Raw genomic sequence first — 21,173 nt, 5'->3', positions numbered from 1 at the left:
ATTCCGCGTGTTGTTCATTACAAAGTATACGTTATACGGTGATATTTGAATATCCCACTTTTTTGCGTTGCGTTGCCTTCCTTTCCTAGTAATGCGAAATTTCTATGAAAATCGCGCGGAACCGCTGTACATAAGGCGTTTCGGTCGCGGGACTTATGTAAATGCCCGCGGTGTGATACGCTTAAATTAAGCCTTTCATAGCGTTAAGTAAGATATTTACTTCGGTAATATAATAAATATACACTCCTTTTAAATTATAACGAAAAAAGGCACAGCCGCCACAGCCACAGCTCTAATAGACGTCTAAATATGCATAGAAATTCTCCCCCCGACAAATATATATTGAAAATTCGCCGATTAGCGAAATGCTATCGTTATCGCGCGGTGTGCTAATAGTTCATGCGCGGATAATTTATAGTTTTATTTGATTAAACTCGTTCTGGCGCCGGAAAAAGCGCGCATGTTAATCAAGCGCCGCGCGGATTAGATATCCCTATATACCAAACGGCATTCCTTATAAGAATCGGACTTTCCTTGGTCGAGCGAAAAATAAACTTAAATCCCGATCGCAACATCGTCGCGCACGTTTAGTAAGAGAAAAAAATCCAATCCCCCGTCTACTCCCGCGCCACGCGCGCATATAATCCGCAATTTTCCATGCAATATAACCGCGGTAAAGTAAACGGCAAACTCGCGCTTGAGTATTAGACGCGCGGCCGCATGCAGCGCGAACGATAAGTAATGCTTCACTCAGGAGAGAAAATTTGCGTGAAGACAAGCACCCTGTGTACTTTACACAAAGCTCGTTGCAGCGCAACGAAAAATGGAAAAACTAAACAGATAAGCTGCTGCTGCTTCGCGCGCGCACTCTTTTGATCCTCGATATAAACGCGCGGCTGCTGCAGCGGTACGGAGAGAAAGATCCCTTAAAAAGCGCTCAAGTTCCGGGAAGATAAACTATTAAAAGCATCCCGCGCGCTCGCGTCTCGTCGTATAATACTCGCGGCTGCATATACATATACAGCCTCTCTCGCTTTTATCGCGGCCGGCGAATCTATACAGCGTGCGTGTGCATACATCGGCCCACTTATACGCGGTCCTTATTATCCATGCATACGAAGCAAAAAGTAAGACGAAAAAAAAACGAACTAAAGAGCCCGAAAAAACGCTCGTTTGCCCGCAGATACATCAATTACTTCGCCACGAAAGCCAGCCCGACCGAGCACATTTTGGACCTGTGGGAGGCGAGGCACCGCGAGCCTACGGCCGTTACCGATCTCCTCAACCATCTGAGGGTCATGGGAAGAACCGACGCGGCAACCATTCTCGAGGCTCAACTCGGGCCCTGGCTCTGAAGCGACGAGCTCCGACTACGCCCCCCGTCATCATTATCATCATCATCGACGTCGTCGTCATCGTCGGCACCGGCTCGTCGAGACGAGCGAAAAATCGCCACCGATCTGAACTGCACGTGCATGTAGTGAGCAAAGTGCGCGAGATATCTGTGACTACCGGTGTATACATGTATACGGCGCGTGTCCGCAAACTCAGCAGAGAGATATAAAGACTGCATACTCGCGGTTATGATAGACTACACACGCGCCGCTATATATATATATATATATATATACTCGCGCATGAGCATGCGTAAACATAGTGTGTGTTAAAACACCCGAGTGACGCGCTACTGGAACCCCGGGAAGGAAATAGACGCGGAGGAGGATCGGCGTCTTCTCGCTGAATCGGCAGATATGCAGCATTATATACGTATATATAGAAAGAGAGAGAGAGAGAGAGAGAGAGACCCGGCGCCAATCTGCGTATGTAAATTCCTCCGCACTATTCCTATAAGATAAAATCTGCAACGTGTCGCGCGGACGAGAGGAAGGAGAGCACCGAGGTATGATTCATCGGAATAACGAAATATGGCCTTACGTTGCTGCACGTCTTTAAAAAGCGCATCGAATATTCTGTGAGAGGAAAGCGAGCTGGCGAATGCATGCGAAGATTCTGTAAATATATATAGCGAGACTGTTAACTGTGTTGACTGGTAAGTGTCGATCGCCGCACGCGAGACGATTAAAAATAAATTATAACGAAAGGAGAAAAGAGGAGGAAGGAGGTGAGAAACGAGCTCGACACGCGTTACATGTGCGCGGAGAGGATCGTTTGTTATTTTCGACTCTGGACGACGCGCTTTTTGTACTTTGCTTTGCTTCGCGCCGTTATACATTCTGGTAAGATATTATTTATTTTGTAAAATTAATGCAGTTATACACACATCACTGGCGTGATTAATGCGCGCAAAGATTTATTAGCTGCGAATGCCGACTGAACCGCACGTAACGGACGAAGCTTCGTGTAAGATCGGTGCACTGAATTTTTTTTTCTTCAAACTTCGCTGCTCGAACTACCAAAACGATCTACGTATCTTTGATACACAGCCGCAAGCACCGATCTGCCAATTTTCACTTTTTTACTATTGCCGATGCACAAGAGAAACAAAAAGGCTAGAAAGAGGAAACACGGATTTCCGTGCGACGGTATAGTTTTATACGCGCGTTTTGTACAATCGATTCGAGAGAGATGATATTTCACTTTTCCTTCCGCTCCCCTTTCGGTATCGGCGATCGGGAACGAGAAAAAGCGCTCGAATACGTATAGATACATAACAGCGCTTGGCGTCAGTGAACGAGTCGCGTCAGAGAAATCGTATCTTGTAGCACAGTGGTTCCGTGACGCGGCGCGAAAGAATCGCGTAATCCGTTGCCTCTCGCAAAATAAAAACAATCAATTCCCGGCGCCAATCGTTGTTAGCTTTAGATCGTCTACATTTCTTTTGTTGGTATACACGCGAGTTTTTTTAATTTCATAAAACAATGGCTTATTCTGTGCTTCGTATACGCATACATGATCATGATAAAAAGAAAAAGTAAGACACGCGCGTTTTCGTATATAAACGGAATAATCACACAACGATCGTCAAAGCGTTCTTAGACTATGTATACACGTGATAAAGGATAATATCGACACACTAATAAGAGTTTATATATATGAATATATGCAGTTGTATATGTATGTATAGACAAGAAGAGACGTTATATTATGCATTTAAATATGGATTTATGTATTATACATATATAAAAGGATTTACAAGGTGCGCCTAAAAAGTCAGACGCAGATACATGAGATGTACCGTGTTGAAACTCGCGAAGAAACCACACGGATATCTTTCGAGATGCAAATCGTGAACCACCCACTAAATCCGATTGTTTCACTGCCAAGTTGCACTGCCCCCCTATCGAATTTCTTTTACCGCGTTCTTACGTAGTGGCAGAATGACTATATCAGAAACCTATATTTTGTCATTGCAATGAACACACATTCTTTTGCATTTATATAACGTATACTTGGAATTCGAGTAACTGTATAGAGTTCGAAAACGTTAACGAGGAACTATAAAAGTAATTACGTTCTAGTATCAGTGCCTAGTTGATTGATTGATATAATACGATATGTTTTCGCAAAGTACGATATTTTCGACTATTTTGAATAGAGTTAAAAAAAAGGAATGACGATTTCGTTCGATTATTGACTAACTGAAAATGTATACCGATACGAGTAGTGCGAGATGCAAAGATATTCGAGTGGTTTCGCACTATGTGTGTGTGAATGCGCCCTACGAAGCTATTGGATCGACCAGTTCATGGAAGAAAAAATGACAGCTCTATGTAAGTTGTAACCTAAAGAAAAAAAAACTAACACCAAACATATAAAATTTTGAACTTTATAAATATTTATAACTAGGAAGACTCGTTGTAAATGTAACGTTTAATTCCCGGCAAGAATATAATAAAGCAAGACGTAATCTAAACAAGAGAGAAATAGACAAAGAGATGCAGATATCTTACATAGAGTAAACATTTTTTTTTTATTAGGAACGACATGAGTTTTGTAGGATAATCACCGGCGCGCATCTTAATGCGGAACGCTGATCACTGTATAACGCAGAAAAAAAGACGAATAACACTCGCATTCGAAGCGATCGGTGTGCCAAGGAAAAAAAAGTTCTTATGCGAATTCGTTATTAAGCTTATGTAAATGTGCAGCGATAGCTAAAGACCTAAACTGAGACAGTTGCTGTCTTCGCCAGTTGCTCATCGATCCGTTTGTGCCAATTTTCAAAAACAAAAGACAAAACGACACTCGCATCTCCTGCTCTGCGGATTTTTCGCGCGACGACGATCGCTATCTCCTATCTACTTAAACTATACAAAGAATACTCATCACCGTCTCTAACTATCGGTCTACTTAGCTCACGCGCTTTATTCGTTGTATCGTGTCTCAATAATGCCTTTCGTTGTAAATAAAATTCGTTGTCCCTTCGCGATTATTGAAGAACGATATACCGCACCAACGTGAGTCATCGGCTCCCGATAAATCCGCAGAGCTCGATCAATCCTTGTATCCGATTCTCCAAACGACAGCGAGAAGACGCGTTTGTAACGACTAAATTTGCCTTATATTTTTTTTACCAGCAATGAATCGCGCGCTCGTGCGGCACTCTGTTTAACCGTTAAGTTCTCTTTGGCGCGCGTGTGTGTACAGCAATGCCTTCTCCTTTTTTCCTCGCATATTTTTCATGCGTACGTACATACGCGACTAATACGCCGCGGGCTTTTAAAGCCGCGCGTTCAACGCACGGCCTATTATACAATTTAAAATGCAAGCGAGGGAAAAGGAGAGGAGAACAAGCGGACACGGAATACGCATAACGTATTACGTGCGCGCGCGCGCCTGTGAGTGTGTATGTGTGTGTGTGTGTGTGTGTGTGTGAGAGAGAGAGAGAGAGAGAGAGAGAGAGAGAGAGAGAGAGAGAGAGAGAGGCCAACGAACGATCTGAGCGCAGCGGCGCTACGCGAAAGAAGGAGCGCGCGCTCGAGGAAGAAGCTCATTGTGTTTTATCTTCTTCTTCTTTCTTCTTCTTCTTCTTCATTTTTTATTATTTGAGATCTTCGGTTGTTCGAAAGAAGAAACTTGAAATTTGTATATTTGTTATCTTAGACGAATAAAATATTCTTGTATACCTGAAATTTATCGATGCTTCGATGCTCTTTTTTATTATACCGTGTGCATTCCTTTCCCAAATCCGAGTTTCTTTTACAGGAGCAGCGTGAACTTCAGCCAGCGTTTGTTGCGTTGATAGCAGTATATTTTGATTAAATTTGTAAAGATTGTTTTCAAATTAGTAGTGCTGCATCAGTTCGTAATTTTAGCCTGCTTTCGAGTCTGTAAAGCGCCGCGTATAAATATTGCATGAAAAGCCGAGCGTGCACATATATGATTTGTATTCAAAAGAAGCCTTCTTTGAAAGGAGCTGTTTTCTCCCGGCTGCCTTTTAACATTCTTTTGAGACGGAAATGAAATATTTCCATTCCCTGCATTTTTTTATTTGTCTCTTCCTCCTTGACAAATTATAATATTTTACAATTTAAATGAAACTTTCCTGCCGGGTAACCTTATTATCTAACCGTATACATGCTGCATTTCAACTAAAGGATGAAAATACAATCGAATGATGTATCGAGCTACTGTTCGACTTTCCCATTCATCAAGCTGCAACTGCAGGTAAGTGATGTATCAATAATAAAAATTCGTGTTATTCACGTTTACGTCCGTGTAGAACCTCAAAGATAAGAAAAAGGAAACTGAAGCGTCAGTCGGGAAATCTAATCATGGAACAATATTTTTCCGGATTCCCGAAATCTGCTCGAATTCAATATTACATTGGGCGGAAAAAGCCTAACCTACGACCCCTCTTCTTATACAACTCGCTCTTAGGGATATAAAAGAAGCTGATTCTCTCCTGCGCGCGCGCGAGAGCACTTCTCTCCTCTCCTCGCATCGACTACCCACTCCTACGGTCCTTTTAATACGAATATACGCGCGAGCGCAGGAACTCGCGGGAATTTGCATATTTGTTATCTCGGAGGAATAAAATATTCCCGCGTTCGCTCCGAATATACCTGATTCTTCGATTGGGTGCGAAAGAACCGTCCGCGTGTGCGAATTTTTTCCTCCCCGAGAGCAGCTCGCTCGTCTGGTATATACAACTCTTGGGGAGCTGAGCAGCGGTTCACCTATACACGCAGAAGACTACTGCCAATGCAAAAGTGCAGAGCTGTACAATGTGCGGCCGAGGGGATAAGCAAATTGATTCACGCGCAGCCACACACACGTGCGCGAATCGACTTCGTATTTTGCCGGAAAAGCGGCTTAAAACAGTCGCGCTAGGCTAGTTGATGGTCTGCAGGCTATAAGAGAGAACGAGTGTATAGGTGTCGGACCTAGTTTCTCTCTCTCGCACACACAATTCTTCTCCCCTATATTCCTTCCTCGCCGACCTTCCTGTTTCTCTCGTCTTTTTTCCGTCTCTCTTTTCTTTCCGCCCTTTAGTTGCAGCCGTCGCGACTCACTGCACACGCATACACACACTCGGTATACGACGAGAGGCGGCTCGACTGCTCCTCCTATTTTTCGGCTGCACGCAGAGTATTCACGTGCACAATTCGCGGCGGTACTCGCTTACTCTTTCTTCTCTCTCGCTTTTTTCACGCGCTCCAAGCAGAGCTACTTGACACTTTCGTATACAGCTATACACACACGCAGTGAGCGTCACGGAGTTTCTCTTTTTGTCGAGTTTCATATACAGTTTTTTCATTCTCTTATGGGCATTCTTTGGGACACTGCTGTTGCACTACCGACTGTGGCTATATATATACCTATACGCTCGGAAACGGGTATCAACGAGGCTACAAAGGATTGGATCTCTTGACGCGTTCGCGTTTAACTTGACTGTATTTAGGAAACATTCGGGTGCTTTTGTGTGACACTTCAATTTCTCTGAATGGGGTCACTGATTCCGAGATTTTTTTTTTTAAATATTTCCTGTCGGTGTCGGGTTGAATGTTGCTCTATACGCGTGAAAAATGAATTGAGAGTGTTAGCGACAGAAAGGGTGCGAGGAATATGTTTTGATACGAAACGAGAGAATTCTTTCAAGCCTTTTATATTACCCGTTTTGAAAATTTTTCGACAAAATTAAACAAATGGAATGAGTGTTTATTTTTCCGTGTTCCCCGGAAGCTGTAAAGTTAACCGCGTCGGAGGTCTATATAAAATTGACTCCAACGAAAACTTGATTTCTCTCTAAATATGTGACGGTTTCACTCGATCGGAATAAAGCTCGTATCGACAGAACAATCGATGACCTCTAAATAAACTGGAGGAGAAGTCACGTCGGAAAGCTCATAAAAGTTTGATGCAACCTACGCAATATCAGACTTCTATCGGAGAGTAATCGGAAAAGGTACGAGAGGAGCATAAATTTTATCAGATATTCAAGCGTCTGCCTTCATCGTATAATGCTCATTTTTATATTTTATGAATCTCCCATTTAACGCGTCTATACACTCACCTCGCTCGGCAAATATTTCTTCGCCACACACCGTACGACTCTTAACGCCCAAATCGAGCGTATTTTTCAACTAAACATCACAAAAAGCGTTTCGCACTATACCTACGTTCCTACGTAATAATTAAGCCGCGAGGTTTTTTCAGCTCATTAGACTCGAAGGAGCATTGAGATTCGGCAACACGTCGAATTAGCATACACAGCGGATCGCACAAAGGCCCCGCAGAGCAAAGACAAATCAACGCGAGGAAACTTCTGCTATCTTATATTCTCTCTCTCTCCCCATAGCAATAAGAGATGAGGCTCGTCTGGCGCTGCTCTGCTACTCCTCCTATTTTTCGTCCCGGCGCGCATTCACACACGCGCGCGATATTTCGCGGACCCTTTTTCTCTTTCTTTCTCGCTCTATTGCAGAACGCCCGCTTCCTTCCTTTAGAACCAAGGCGAGCGGTATAGGAGGAAAGAGAGAGAATATAGCCCTTGAAGAGGGCGATTGCGGAAAGGATATATCGCGGCAGGGGGGGGCTAACAATGGGCCTGGAAACGTAGCAATTTTCAAGTGTCGATACCGCGCGCGCGCGCGCCATCATCTACTTTCTCCCTCGCCCGCATGCATGCGCGCCGTAATTTTTCGGGCTTTTTCCGCGCAGACACACGAGATAGAGAGTAAGAGAGGAGAGAAAGAGAGAGAGAGAGAGAGAGAGAGAGAGAGAGAGAGAGAGAGAGACAGAGCTGCGGAGCAATTCCGCGTGTCAAGCGATTAACGATATATATATATACCTGGCGCACATTGCATAATAAAACGTGGAATGAGTTCGAAATGAGTTTAAAGGTTGCACCGCGCAGAGAGAGAGAGAGAGAGAGAGAGAGAGAGAGAGAGAGAGAGAGAGCTATACGCGCGGAATGAAAGTATGAGCCTCGATGCTAGATGCGCACCGCGGGGTGCACGCACGATTATTACGCTGTTCGCTCGCTTTTTTGCTCGCTCCTCTTCCGCGCTCTCTCCGGCAGGAAATTCGTTTCCGAATGAGCCGCGTTTTTTTCTCCGCTACAGCAGCGCGACGCCGGCTTTATTGGGATTCTTTGAGTGACTTGACGTGGACGACGGTTAATTGTTCCCTCGAGGAGGGTTGAGCGCTCGCTTGCCGCTCGCTAGCTCTCGCGATTGTTCTCTGATTGCGCTAATTCCTTTTTGTTACATATGCTGGGATGGTTATATGCTCGATTCGCTTCGACGTCTACCCTGGCTGATGGTGGAAAATTGTTTGATTCCGAAAAAGCGAGATACAGCTTATCCGCCGAAGATGAATTTTTCTTTTTCGTTCGTATACCGGTTGCGAGGCAGATCGAATGACTGCTTTTTGCGAGAAGCAGCGAGAGATGGAATGAGCTTTCATCCTATTATTTTCCTGGGATCGAGAGGATAATTAGGAAATGAGATTAAGACGCTCGCTATTGTCAGAGGATACGTGCACGCAACTTTTAATTGGCTATTTGTGTTAGAAGGCAATTAAAAAAGAGTGTGTGGGGATTTCCACGCCGTCGTTCTTCAAAGGTATTAGAATGCATTTTGAAATCGAGGAGTAAAGAGCTGCCGCGCGATTAATTAGAAAGAGAGCCATGCTTAGAATCTTAATGAGATTACACCCGACAAAAAATCGATCCAAGCAATCTTTTTCTCCGATTAAATTCCAGGCATATAAGCGAAAATCAATTAATGTCCGCACGCGCGGTCACTCGAAACCAATAAGAGCCGAGCGAATTGCATTGCGACACTTATGCATCTCTTGGTAAACGTGCGGTCACGCTGTCACTCAAATTCTTCACGAACGCGCATAAAACACACACAGAGCTTAATAAAAATAACACGACGAAAAATCCATATTCGGACTATTATGCTGATATTTATCGGACGCTTCTGAAAGCCCCTTCGTATTATTAATAAGCATTTGATTCTGGCGTCCTCGGCTGTAAGAAGAAAAGCAGCGGCAGGAGCAGACGCGTTACGTTGCAGTTGAGGCGCAAACAAAATAAATTCATCGTCGCATAAAGATAATTTACGAGTGATTCGGCTAGTAATTTTTCGAGGGCCGTAAAAAATCCGAGCCGTAAAAAGCGACGCCCAAGAAGAGCTCGGGCTTTGTATAGTAGCGGGCATCGTACACTTGACTCTCTCTCTCTTTCTCTCTCTCTCTCCCTCTCGCGGGCGATAATTATTTTTCCATATTCACAGCATCCAAACGCGACGTGAGAGAGAGAGAGAGAGAGAGAGAGAGAGCCGAAAATAAGTATCGCTGCACTCTCTCGAGGAATGTCGAACGCGCGCGCGCGCGTGACTCGCTCTGACACAAAGCCGGCATTGAGGAGAGAGCAGCGCGCGCTTTATAGTCCCATAAGGGCCCTTGTAAAACAAACAGATTAGTATTATTTTCCGAAGGCTCGTGTGTTTGTTTATACGTTCTCGCGAGAACGCGGGCGAAGCAAAATGAGGCTGCGAGGAGATCGAGAAGAAAAAAGTCGGCAATGTTATTGCGACGCGCTGCATCATCTCGTCTCCGCCGCGGTGACGTATGAAGGCTGGCCTAGATTTTTTCTCTTTGCCCGGCTCCTCATCTTTCTCCCACTGCTGTACACTCCCCCCTCCCTTCGATCGCGTGCGTTGCGGTCTTTATAAGGGTTTAATACACAAGCGGCCGCAGAGACCACGCAGGCTCACTCTCTTCTCTCTTTCTCCAAGGGGTTGGCTGTGTGTGTCTGCATCAGCGACGGCCGATCGGGAATAAAAAATTAGGAACGCGTGCTCCCGGTGCATCGTCTCCTCCTCCTGCTTGTCATTCCCTCGGTATAAAAATGAAGATAGCGAAATTAATGTTGCCGCGTCGAAGACAGCGAGGGAGCGACTACTAGTAGTCTGGCTATTATACAGGGGCAGGAGGAAGAAACGGCTTTGTGCTGGGTCTACCATTGTTCCCTCTGTCCTTGACACATCAGTTCCTGCCGCGGGTGTACGTCGATCACAACTTCCGATTTTCTTCCACCCCCTTGCGCTCTCTACTATACGGAGCCTTCTCTCTCTCTCTCTCTCTCTCTCACTCTCTTGTCGCGCAAGCTCGCTCCAGCATTCGTCTTATCGTCTCTGTAATGCTGTGCACCCCCTACGCGTACCTACGCACATAAATGCACACTCCGGCGTTTTCTCGTCTCTCCCCTGATGCTAACGCGAGGAGAGACAGAGAGAGAGAGAGAGAGAGAGAGAGAGAGAGAGAGAGAGAGAAGCAAACAGAGCAAGCAAGAACGTGCGGGCGAGGGAAAGAAAGTGTGTAAGAGATGTTGAAGATTGAGAGGGTAGGCGAAGCGTTATGGGGTGGGCATAGTAACGACAAAAGGGGGAGGACGCGGTGAGTCAAAGAAGAAAATCGGAAAATCACAATGGATATTGTCATTGTAATTGTGCCTACTGATATAATAAAATAATAAAATTCCCCGCTGACGAGATTGCGCGCGGATTCGTGAAAACGCGCGTTCACCTATAGAAAACGAGCGCCTGGTGCTGACTTCATCGAGCCCTCTTCCCTTTTCGGAGATTATCTCGCACCTCGTTTGCTTCGAGAAATTATATTTTATTTCGCTTTGTTATCTGCATAATTTTTGCCACACGCGTGTACACACTCGTCAAACAATTAAACCTCTTCAGAAATGATAGCCGCGGATAAAAACGGCAGCGACACCTTTCTCCCCGTGAAATTAATTGGCCGCGCAATGGAGGGTCGAGAAATTTTTAGTTCTTTAATTTATTGCCGTGACAATGCATTCTGAAGCATAGCCGGCAAGATAAACAGGGCAAGGCGAAAAAGGAGATAAACGTTTAAACAAAAAACGAGGAGTATGATGAGAGAGAAAGGCGTGGATCGATGAGAGAGAAAAGAGAGAGAACGCATATATAATGGAGAAAAAGAGAACGAGGAAGCAAGGCGCGGGAGAGGCTGGGCAAAACCGAATGCGGAGCTATGGGAGAGTCGGAATATCGCATAGCGCAATGCACTGCGATAACTCAACATTCTTCGTCTTGACGAATTGACTTTTGCGGAAAAAATGCCCATAAAGAAATACGCCGTTTCCTGGAACGCATTAAGAATATGGCATGCGGCATCTTGAAATATTGAAATATTGTTCGCTGGGTCATGTTATTAGTGAGGCTTTTAGTATTCTCTCTTCGCTTATGTTATTGCATCGTGACGTTTCGTTCGGTAAAAATTGCCGAAAAAGACGCCGCATTCGAACCCTAAATCGCTACAATGTTTACGTCCGGTATAAAGCATACATACACACACGTTACGCGCACGACTCTCCGCGGCAAAAAAGCTCTCAACGGAGAAACAGAAAAAATCTGTACATTCCGAGAAATTAATACAAACAGGAAAGATGCGGAGTATACCTATACGGGCACGAGCGGAAGCGAAAGCAAAATATTGCATATACAGCGAGGGAAGCAACACGGGCTGTACACCGAATCAGCTCGAGCGAGTGCAAAAAAAGAAGCAGCATCCAGAGCCAAGTGCGTGTGCACGTGTGTGCGTTTAAGAGGGAGAGCGCTAGATATTAAGGAAACGATTAAGAACGAGCGCGACAGAGGGAGCGAAAGAGAGAGAGAGAGAGAGAGAGAGAGAGAGAGAGAGAGAGAGAGAGAGTGTGAGAGAGCCGCAGTAGGTAGCTATAGGTATACTCGAGCTCGAGAGAGCAGACCTCGATAGTCGGCGGCACGTAAGCACAGGGGAATGCGTCCAAGTGTTTTTCGAGTGCTCCAGCATGTTGCGCTGGTCGAAAGGCTAAGTGCCATAAAAATAGCTCGAGCGCTTACTTCCCCTCTCTCGGCGTTGTGCCGTCGCATGCCCGTCGACGACGACCGACGGGCATTCGATGCCGGTCCACCCGCCGCCGCACACTGCTGCGCAGCTATAGCAGTAGCTCGTATACGCAACAGCCGGCGACGCGTTTTTTTGTCCACTTTTTAAACGTGCTCGTCCGCGCGCGCCTCTTTAAGTGCTTGATGTTCCTGGGTGTCGAGCGAGGAAGAAGCCCCCGATGATCAGATAAAAAGACAAGGTGTGCGTAACGGACGTGCAGCCGCGCGTAGAAGGACGGAGCTCACGTTTAAGAGGAAGATGAAAAAAAGGGAGAGGCGACGTTTTCGGTAGATACGTTTCGAAGATAATAAATGGAAAAAGATCCGCTGAAAAAAAGCAGGGAGGTGAAAAGTATAAACGGCTTTCCGCAGATCGTTTGTCTTGGGCTCCTTGTTCGTGTGTCTTGCGCGCTTCTCGTGTTCCTTTTTTCGATGCTGCTTCTTCTTCTTCTTCTTCCTCTTCTCGCTTCCAGATACACAATACATGCGGTAGTAGTAGCCGCGGCGCGGCTATTGTGTGACAAGTAATTATTTACAAATACTCTTTCCATCGTCATCGGATATATAAATGACTGCTTGATTTACGCGACGGGACGTTTATGTTCGCGAGCGCGTGAGGATTCGTGCCGCGACTATTTTTCATTTCGACGAAACTACACCACGACGACTGAAAAATTAGCGATACTCTGTACTACCGTATGACCCAATTTATTTTCGCGCCTCGCGTGCTCCGTCATTTTAACAATCGTTTTTAATTGTCATTTTGCTTTCTATTGTTCTTTTTTTCTCACGCGCGCGTGCTTTTAATATGACACAACAATGAAATGCATATTAAGCTGGAAGTATCCGAGCGTGAAAAATTTAAAATTCGCCCCTCTTCTATCGGTCGAAATTTCCACTTCATGTACGATATCGCGCCACGCGCGTTGATGAAAGCTCGCTCGGCTTCTGATTTTTCGTATGATATACGGCGAAAGAATTCCGCATCGTTGCGCACGCGTAACAGAACTAATCTTAATAAAGATGCGCGAAAGGGAATACGCAGGGACGAAACAAAAACACTTGTTCGCTTTTCGGGAATATAGGTGCGCGCGGAAGCTCTCAGCGGCGAGAAAGAGACATTTTTTAAAATTAGTTACTCGGCCGCGGCTCGCAAAATTTCAGCATTTTTTGATGTGAAATATGACTTCGCGTGAGCGCGGTATTTGTGGTCAAAGGAACTCGGCGATTTTTCGCCGGGCTGGCGTGAAAAAAGCGCTTTTCACCGGCGCCCCGCGAGCACTATATATAGCCTCGGAAAAAGGAGAGCAAGAGAGGAGTTGAAATTAAAGCACCGATAAATACATCCGGCGCAGCGTTAACAATATTAAAAATCTTGATGAAAATTCGGCATTGTGCTGCTCGCGGACAATGCGTGCTTCCGCGAGCCGCGAAAAAAATTAGTACTGTACAAATGCGACACACGCTTGAAATTAAAATATAGAACCGGAAAATAAAACATTCAAACTTTTCATCAAAACAGTCAAATTCGCATACATGAAAGCTCCCCACACGCAGAGCGTGCAACGCAATCCGATCATCGAGTCAGTATACCCAAGACACAATGGTAGAGAGTCGAGCTCCATTTAAAACAAATAGCGATCCGTAGACGCCTTCAGGAAAACAATGCCACGCGGCGAGCACTCGTATATAGCGCGACGAACGTCATTACCCCCTACTGCAGCCCGCAAGAGATATATACAAACGTCGACAGCGACTCCCGGCCAAGTATATAGCAGTATAGAGCAGGAATCCCGCAGCCGGGCACTTTGATCGGAGGGGTGAAAACACACTACACTCCCCCGCTGGGTGAGAGATACATTTGCCTAGGTGTAAATAGAGGCGACGGCTCTGCTTACCGTACACACATACACACAGTCGACAAGAGCGTAATACGCTCGAAATGGATGCGGCTTCGGCGGCGGCGGCGAAATCAGTTTGGCGCGAGGGTGCTCCGTCATTGTTTAACGGCTGATTGACAGGGAGAGCGAGAGAGACAGAGGGAGGGAGAGTCGCTGTGCTGTACCGGAGTCAGAGCGTTTCTTGTCACCTCGAGGGGCGAGATATATAGAGCGCGACTCTGCGGGTTTTCTGTCGTTTTGTCCCTGACTTCCGACGCGACGCCCGCGGCTGCTGCTGATGCACGCGGACTTCGACAGCCCTGACAAGAGCGACTGAACGAGCGAATGAGCCGCGCGGCGCGTGCGGTAAAGAGGGAGCGCGGCGAGCGGACGACGACGTCGGCGGGATTGTTCACGCGACTGTGTAGATGCAGGCTCGGATAGCGGGCAAGGCTTTAGATAGCTCTGCGCGCGGATAAGCCGTCGAGAACGATGGGGGAGTCGAACAAATTTGCTGATTAGGTGTTGAATACGTGCTTTTAATATTAACTTCTCCCTGATAGAAGGGCCTTGATTCTTCGGAGATTTCTGCGCCGCTTGCGGATTCATTGTGTCTCGCTGCTGCTTTCGGACGAGCAATCTACATATTCATTCGCTTCGCTTAATTGACTCGAGCCTGATGAATATGCTGTGTGCCGCCACTTATTCGCGTCCCCAGCTCCGCATTTTTTCTTTTTCATGCGCATTTATTATTTACCTACATAAAATTCACTGTACTTTTGATTTTCGAAAATACGCCAGGTGAAACGTTGAGTATATTTATAAGTGTTACAAACGGAGAGGAGACAGAGTCGAAAGCGAAAAAGTAGACGACGGGACTCGAACTCGCGGACCCGAGAGCCAGAGGCCTGTGCTCTAACCACTGAGCTAACGTCTACGATTCATCCGAAGTGCATGCATCGCAGTACGACGCAGCCGCTCGACTCTTATCGCTGACTTGTCTCGCTCCTCGCGTTGCAGACGTGTTCGTCTGTGACACCGCCCCCCTTTGAGGCGAAGCCGTCCTAGGCTTCAATGACAACCGTATTTATCGACGGGGCAGATTTTACTATGGCGATTCATCGTGTATCACGAGATCGCAACCTGCATTACACCACACCAGAGGCCGTTTTTAGTGCAGGTCTCTTCTGGACATGAATGCAACTAATTCACAGCGGTGACGATCGATCATTGTCATTTTCCGACCAACAGCGTCGTCGCGCGCAGCAGCTAACTAAGAAATCAATAACCCTTCGAGCTCGGCGCGCATAATAGCAGTCACTTTATCGGATAAATTGACGAAACCACCGGGTACGCGTAGATAAAATGCGCGCGATACTGCACGCGATAGTGCAAGAGGAAAAAAAGATCGTAAAAAAAGGAAGCGAGAAGATGAGTAAATTTGCGTGTCTACGAGAGAGAGAGAGATGTATTATATATATAGAGAGAGGGAGAGAGAGTACGGAAGCGCGCAGCAGAGCGAACGCGACCGCGGCAGTGACGCGTGACGGCGGTTGAGCGAAATTCCCTTGCCCAGTGGACCACGACATCACGGCCAGCTAAATAGAATTACCGAGCCATTAGTAATCAATATCCCCGAGCGAACGACTCCGTAAGTATATATACGTATAGATAGGTTGCTTCGATAGGTGCTATATATATATATATATATATATATATATATATATATATATATATATATATATATATATATATATATATATATATATATATATATATATATATATATATAGCACCTATCGAAGCTATATATATATAGCGCTGATGCTGTCGGTGAGCTATTTTATGAGCTCGTAGCTCGGGATCGAACGCGAAAAGTCGTGGATGAAATAGAAATGAGAAGTGCGCATTACATTATAGCTATAAAAGTAAAAATTTTTTATCAAAATCGAAAGAAGCTTCGAAATTTGTAACGCTGACCAAAAGTACTCAATGATAGCAATAACATTTTCGTCTAAACGACTGCACACGCCGTTTGTCATCTGACGGCGCATCATCAATCAACGTGGCATCTTGAAAGCAACAAAGCTCGCGTCTACGTTCTCTCGGAAAAAGCTGCAATAAACAATTCGTCTATCATTTCCTGCAGTAGGGCCTTTCGCCGAAAATCATCGCACTCCAATTCCACTCCCCGTGAAATCTCCGCGCGTATCAGCTAATATAACGTGTGTACGCAACGAAAAAGCAGCAGCAGCATCGGTCGCGTGTCGGGGCGCCCGTCGCGAAGCACCACAAAACCCGTGACGCACGACAATTTCCTATGGCGCAACCCACGTAACCCCATGTGGCCAATCGAGCCGTGTGATTTCGTCAAAGGCGACGCGGCGCAAAAGCGAGCGCGCTCTCTCGCGATAATTTCATACATCGCGCCGGAATCCCGACAAACGATCATCGACGTCGACGGCGGCGGCGGCGCCATCCCACTCCCCATCAGTGTACATGTATACATACATAAACCCAATCGAACTGCGGCAGCAGCAGCTTGACCGATGATATACGCGCGCGCCGGTAGCTTCCTGCCGGTTTAGTGCGTCGCTAGCTGGTGGTGGTGGTAGTAGTAGGCGGCCACAGTGTAGGCTGTAGTGGTGCGAGAGCGCAGCTCGGAGGGCCGAAATTGCTTGAAGCTCCGTTTCCGTAATTAAAGGAGTTTGTCATCCGAAGAGGCAGCCCAGCCAGAAGCTCTCCTGCCGATCGGACGCCACTCTGATTGGTATCGGCTCTCGTTCTCTGTATATTGCCCTCTCTCGCTTCCACTCTCCTGGCCCAATTAATTCGAGTATCGAACGGTGCTCCGTCACTGTCTCGCTGCAAGGTTTTGTTCGCTCCGCATGCTTCCGCGCGCAGGCCGGCAAAGGCATTATGCCGTATTTAGGACTTTTTGCGCGGCTCTCTCTCTCTCTCTCTCTCTCTCTCTCTCCCTGGTTGCAGAATGCGAGAGCGCTTTTAACGAGAGCGACGCAAGCAGCTGGCCTGATTAGCACGTGTCCGGGACAAATGCCGCTATTGCTGCGGGGATTAGCACAGAGTTTCTTTGCCGAAAGTTGATTTGTGCCGCCGCGGTTTGACTCGACACGTTATATTAGGCAAAGCGTCAGCCGGTAATGCCGCGGCGTTATTTACCCGCGCTAAGACGGATATCAGAGGACTGCAATTAACCTGTAACGCTGTATCTCATTGTATCGCGCATCCAAATCAATATTGGACGAATCGACTACAATGGCCGGCGTTTGATGTATCTATCGTCTACACGGCACGTATAATCACGCCGGCTGTTTGCCCGTGAGAATAATGACTTTGCGAAAGCAGAACTTTCCTCGAATTTGACTGGATAATATCAGTTTCGCCGAATCGCTTTTGGGTTGGCTTGTATTGCACGCGTGAGCCGTCAAATATTTCGCGTCGATGCGAGCGGCGCTGTCGGGGAGAAATTTCGTTTCTTTTCGTTGCTCTCCCGCGTCCGCTATATACGTGTATACGACCCGAAGGCGCTGAGTGATATAAAATGGAGAATTTATCAGGCGACCTGGGTGGTCCTGGCTTTCGGCGAAGATTATCGTCGCGCAGACGTCTCGTTTATGGCTAAGGAATGGCTCTTTTGAAAAATAATCATCGAGTTTATTAATCAAAGCAATTAGCACGCGGATATATCTTAGTCGGCCGAGGAGAATTTATTAAGCCGCGACGCGGAAAAACATTCGGCAATAATTCACCTATAGCAGTTTATAATTAGTTCGTGTGCGCGCTTGTGTGTCGATGCAAGCGCGCGAATATACGTTGCACGCTCGACACTACCGATTTATTGCTCAACTTTCCAGTCACAAAGCCATAAAATTCGTACTTGAAAATACTTGGAATACGAGGAATTTTCCGTGGTTTTCATTTTGCCCAAAGGACTCTCTGGCGTAACGCGTCGTTAGAAGCGTGAATAAGGTTCATTCCGGCGCGCGACCGAGCCGCGGAGACACGAACGCGCAAAGGAGAATAGTCTCGAGCTTTCTCTCTCTCTCTCTCTCTCTCTCTCTCTCTCTCTCTCTCTCTCTCTCTCTCTCGCTACTCTCAGCTCATACCGCAGAGGCTAAAAATATACGGTTACACTTCTGGTTTTGAATTTGAGATGATTTGTACTATCTATACCGAAGAGCCGGCGCAGGAGTGAGAGAACGAGAGGGACCGGAAGGAGCGTCAGCGAGTGCATGGAAAATATCGGCTTTAACTCGATAAGAGTTATTAATTATTATTTCCTTCGCGCGGACGGCTGTTCTGTCTCGCGCAAACGCGAGAGAAGAGGGGGGACGACTGATTTCTTTCAAAAGTAACGATAACTTACAGCGTGTCATTCCTAACCAAAGCTCTTGCTTTTTTTTCACTAACCGCTTCTGGGCCGATCGTTATTCGTATCGCATATACCTATACCACAAGAGAGAGAGAGAGAGAGAGAGAGAGAGAGAGAGAGAGAGAGAGAGAGAGAGGAGAGAGAGCAGAGAATGGAAAGCGTCTGGAGGAGAGCTTTTGAAATATAGACAGTAATCCGATATCGATACGGCTGTGAGAGCTTTTTTAACAAAATGCAGACACTGCTATTTTGAACATTTCCGAACATCTATACTGAAATAAAAATCTCCTGCGAGATTTCACCCGCGCCGTCTATGTTTGGATATGTTATGATTTTGACGGAATATGTTGTATAAGATACTTGGATTTTTATTCTCGAAAATCGTTAAAAAATAAATTCCGTCATTATGTGTGAACATTTTTAAAGAGATTCGAACTGCTGATTGTAACTTATCTAGCGACACCATTTAGAACCACGAGCTTATGTCTCATTACTGTCGAAATCGCTGAATTTTTGACGCGCATGAATTATTTACGCAGTTAATTTGCGCGACAAAAATACGTATGACCTGCGAAAGAAAAAGTTAATTGGCAATAATTCAACAGCAAATTTAGCATCGGCGAGTCAAAATAATCGCGCATAAAGAATCTTATAATACGCCTTCTCTCAAAGATGATACACGGTACAATAAAATAAAGCGTATATTGTAAGAGCCGAGAGATAGAATCGCTCGTTATAGCTTGAGGGCGTGCGCGCGTATTCTGTTTTACCTCGTCACTTTTGAACAGCACTCTTTAGTCGAGTATTTAAACGGATATTAACTTCGCATGCGGTGTAATAATAACAACAGTTTAGCCTGGGGCCACATTCTATTTCTATTTGCGCATTAATTATTGCGCGGCTACACGGGCATAAATTTGAGCGTGACCGCGCTGTGTTCACATGTATACGTATACGCACCTCTATACCGCACAGCTGCTATATTCTTTGTGTATCGTTCGACCGGATCGAAATAATCTCGCGTAATCAACTTACATAGGCAAACGAAGCTACGATCACAGGTAGGACGAGTTAAAACGATGAAAAAGAGCTGTATAGGAAATCACCGATCCAGCGAATTCGCACCACTCGTTGCTGTATAGACTATATACACATATGCAAAGGCTTTACACCGTCGCGCGTGTGTAGAGTATAATCCCGACGAGTTCCCGATGTTTTTCTAGCGCCCGTGTTCCGCTGGTTTTATTGCGCGCGCGCGCGGCGGCGACGAGAAGCGCGCTGATCGGAATTGACACAACAGTGTTTCGCGCGAATCTGCAATATAATAACGAAAAATACGACTCCTCGAGCTATGCATCCCCGCAGAGGTAGCACTAGACGCGATAAAACTATACTTCAAAAAGGGAGAAGAGAAAGGGAGAGAGAACCGCCGAGCGACGGCTGAGGCAGCAAAAAGGGGATGTAAAAAAAAATACGAATCGCTGGTCAAAACGAATCAAAAGCAGCCCTATATATATATATATATATATATATATATATATATATATATATATATATATATATATATATATATATATATATATATATATACACACGGAGTAGACATTTTTCCGGCCACCGCGCGCTCTCTCGCACGTCTATCTCGCCAATCGCGTGCGCGAGCCCGCACATCGACTTTTCGTCGCCCGAGAAAAATAGGCGAAAAAAGGGATGTGGAGAGAGAGACAGTCGCCCTCATCGCATGTATAGGCATGCATGTCGATGAACGCACCGCTGGGCCGCAAGTATTTCGAGATATTCCAGCTACGTTAAATATTTTGAAATAGCGAGAACGTAGAGGGGATGGTATAGAGTTTGGATTTGCCGTAAACATGCAGTTTTGCACTCCGTTCATACTGTACGATCGATCAGTCACTGTTTCCGTTCCGTCGCACGTTGCACTAGTTATACATCCATGGCGAGCCGCTCGAGGTTTATCAATTCACGAGCCGCTAATTACAGGCTTATCTACGAACCCCTTCGACTACAGTCGCGTTCCACTGCGAATTCTTAATCAACTAATATTCATACGCGCGTCTATAGCCGCACGCGGAAACCTCCAACTTTTCACGTGTCCCTCTCTTTCACGGGCTCTATACACCCTTCCGCATACGCGCGCACAGACACATAATCACGCATATCCCCAACGCACACCAACATGGCGTGCCTCTCCTCGAGCTGTAGGCATCTCTCTCGCAATTTCCGAGCGCCGAACGCGGCTGCACACCGAGCGTTATAGCCATCGCGCTGTGCGTGGTCTGGATTTCTCATCGATTTGCCACAGCGCAGCCCTTTCTGCCCCACGCAGCCATAGTCAACTCTCGCACTGCGCGCACGGACTCGACCTATGCACGTGCGCGTGTACTGTACGCTATAGTCTGTGCAAGCTCTCTATACACAGGGCGCAACTCGTAGACAGCGCGTTTCCGCTCAAAGCAGCAGCAGCAGCGGTAGCAGTTTGGTCCGTTGGCTTCGTCGGCTCTG

The 21,173-nt window shown here is 46.1% G+C and overlaps 2 protein-coding genes across 8 annotated transcripts in view; one reads left to right on the top strand and one right to left on the bottom strand.

Annotated features, from left to right (window-relative positions):
- The window catches only part of LOC100120107 (netrin receptor UNC5C), a 33,010-nt gene extending 27,917 nt beyond the window's left edge, over positions 1 to 5,093 (top strand). For all 7 annotated transcript variants that reach the window (XM_031928930.1, XM_032599367.1, XM_031928932.2 and 4 more), the window contains one exon: positions 1,184 to 5,093. In XM_031928930.1, the coding sequence (XP_031784790.1) occupies positions 1,184 to 1,355 (172 nt within the window). In that variant the 3' untranslated portion in view covers positions 1,356 to 5,093. The remainder of the gene's footprint in view (positions 1 to 1,183) is intronic.
- LOC100119509 (protein vestigial) overlaps positions 1 to 21,173 on the bottom strand; it is a 397,514-nt gene that overhangs the window by 266,484 nt on the left and 109,857 nt on the right. The gene's annotated exons all lie outside the window — the stretch shown is intronic.

This window comes from Nasonia vitripennis, chromosome 4 (genome assembly GCF_009193385.2).
Source record: "Nasonia vitripennis strain AsymCx chromosome 4, Nvit_psr_1.1, whole genome shotgun sequence".
Classification (NCBI taxonomy): Eukaryota; Metazoa; Arthropoda; class Insecta; order Hymenoptera; family Pteromalidae; genus Nasonia; species Nasonia vitripennis.
The sequence above is the reverse complement of the archived record's forward strand: the minus strand, read 5'-3'. Positions and strand labels throughout refer to the sequence as shown.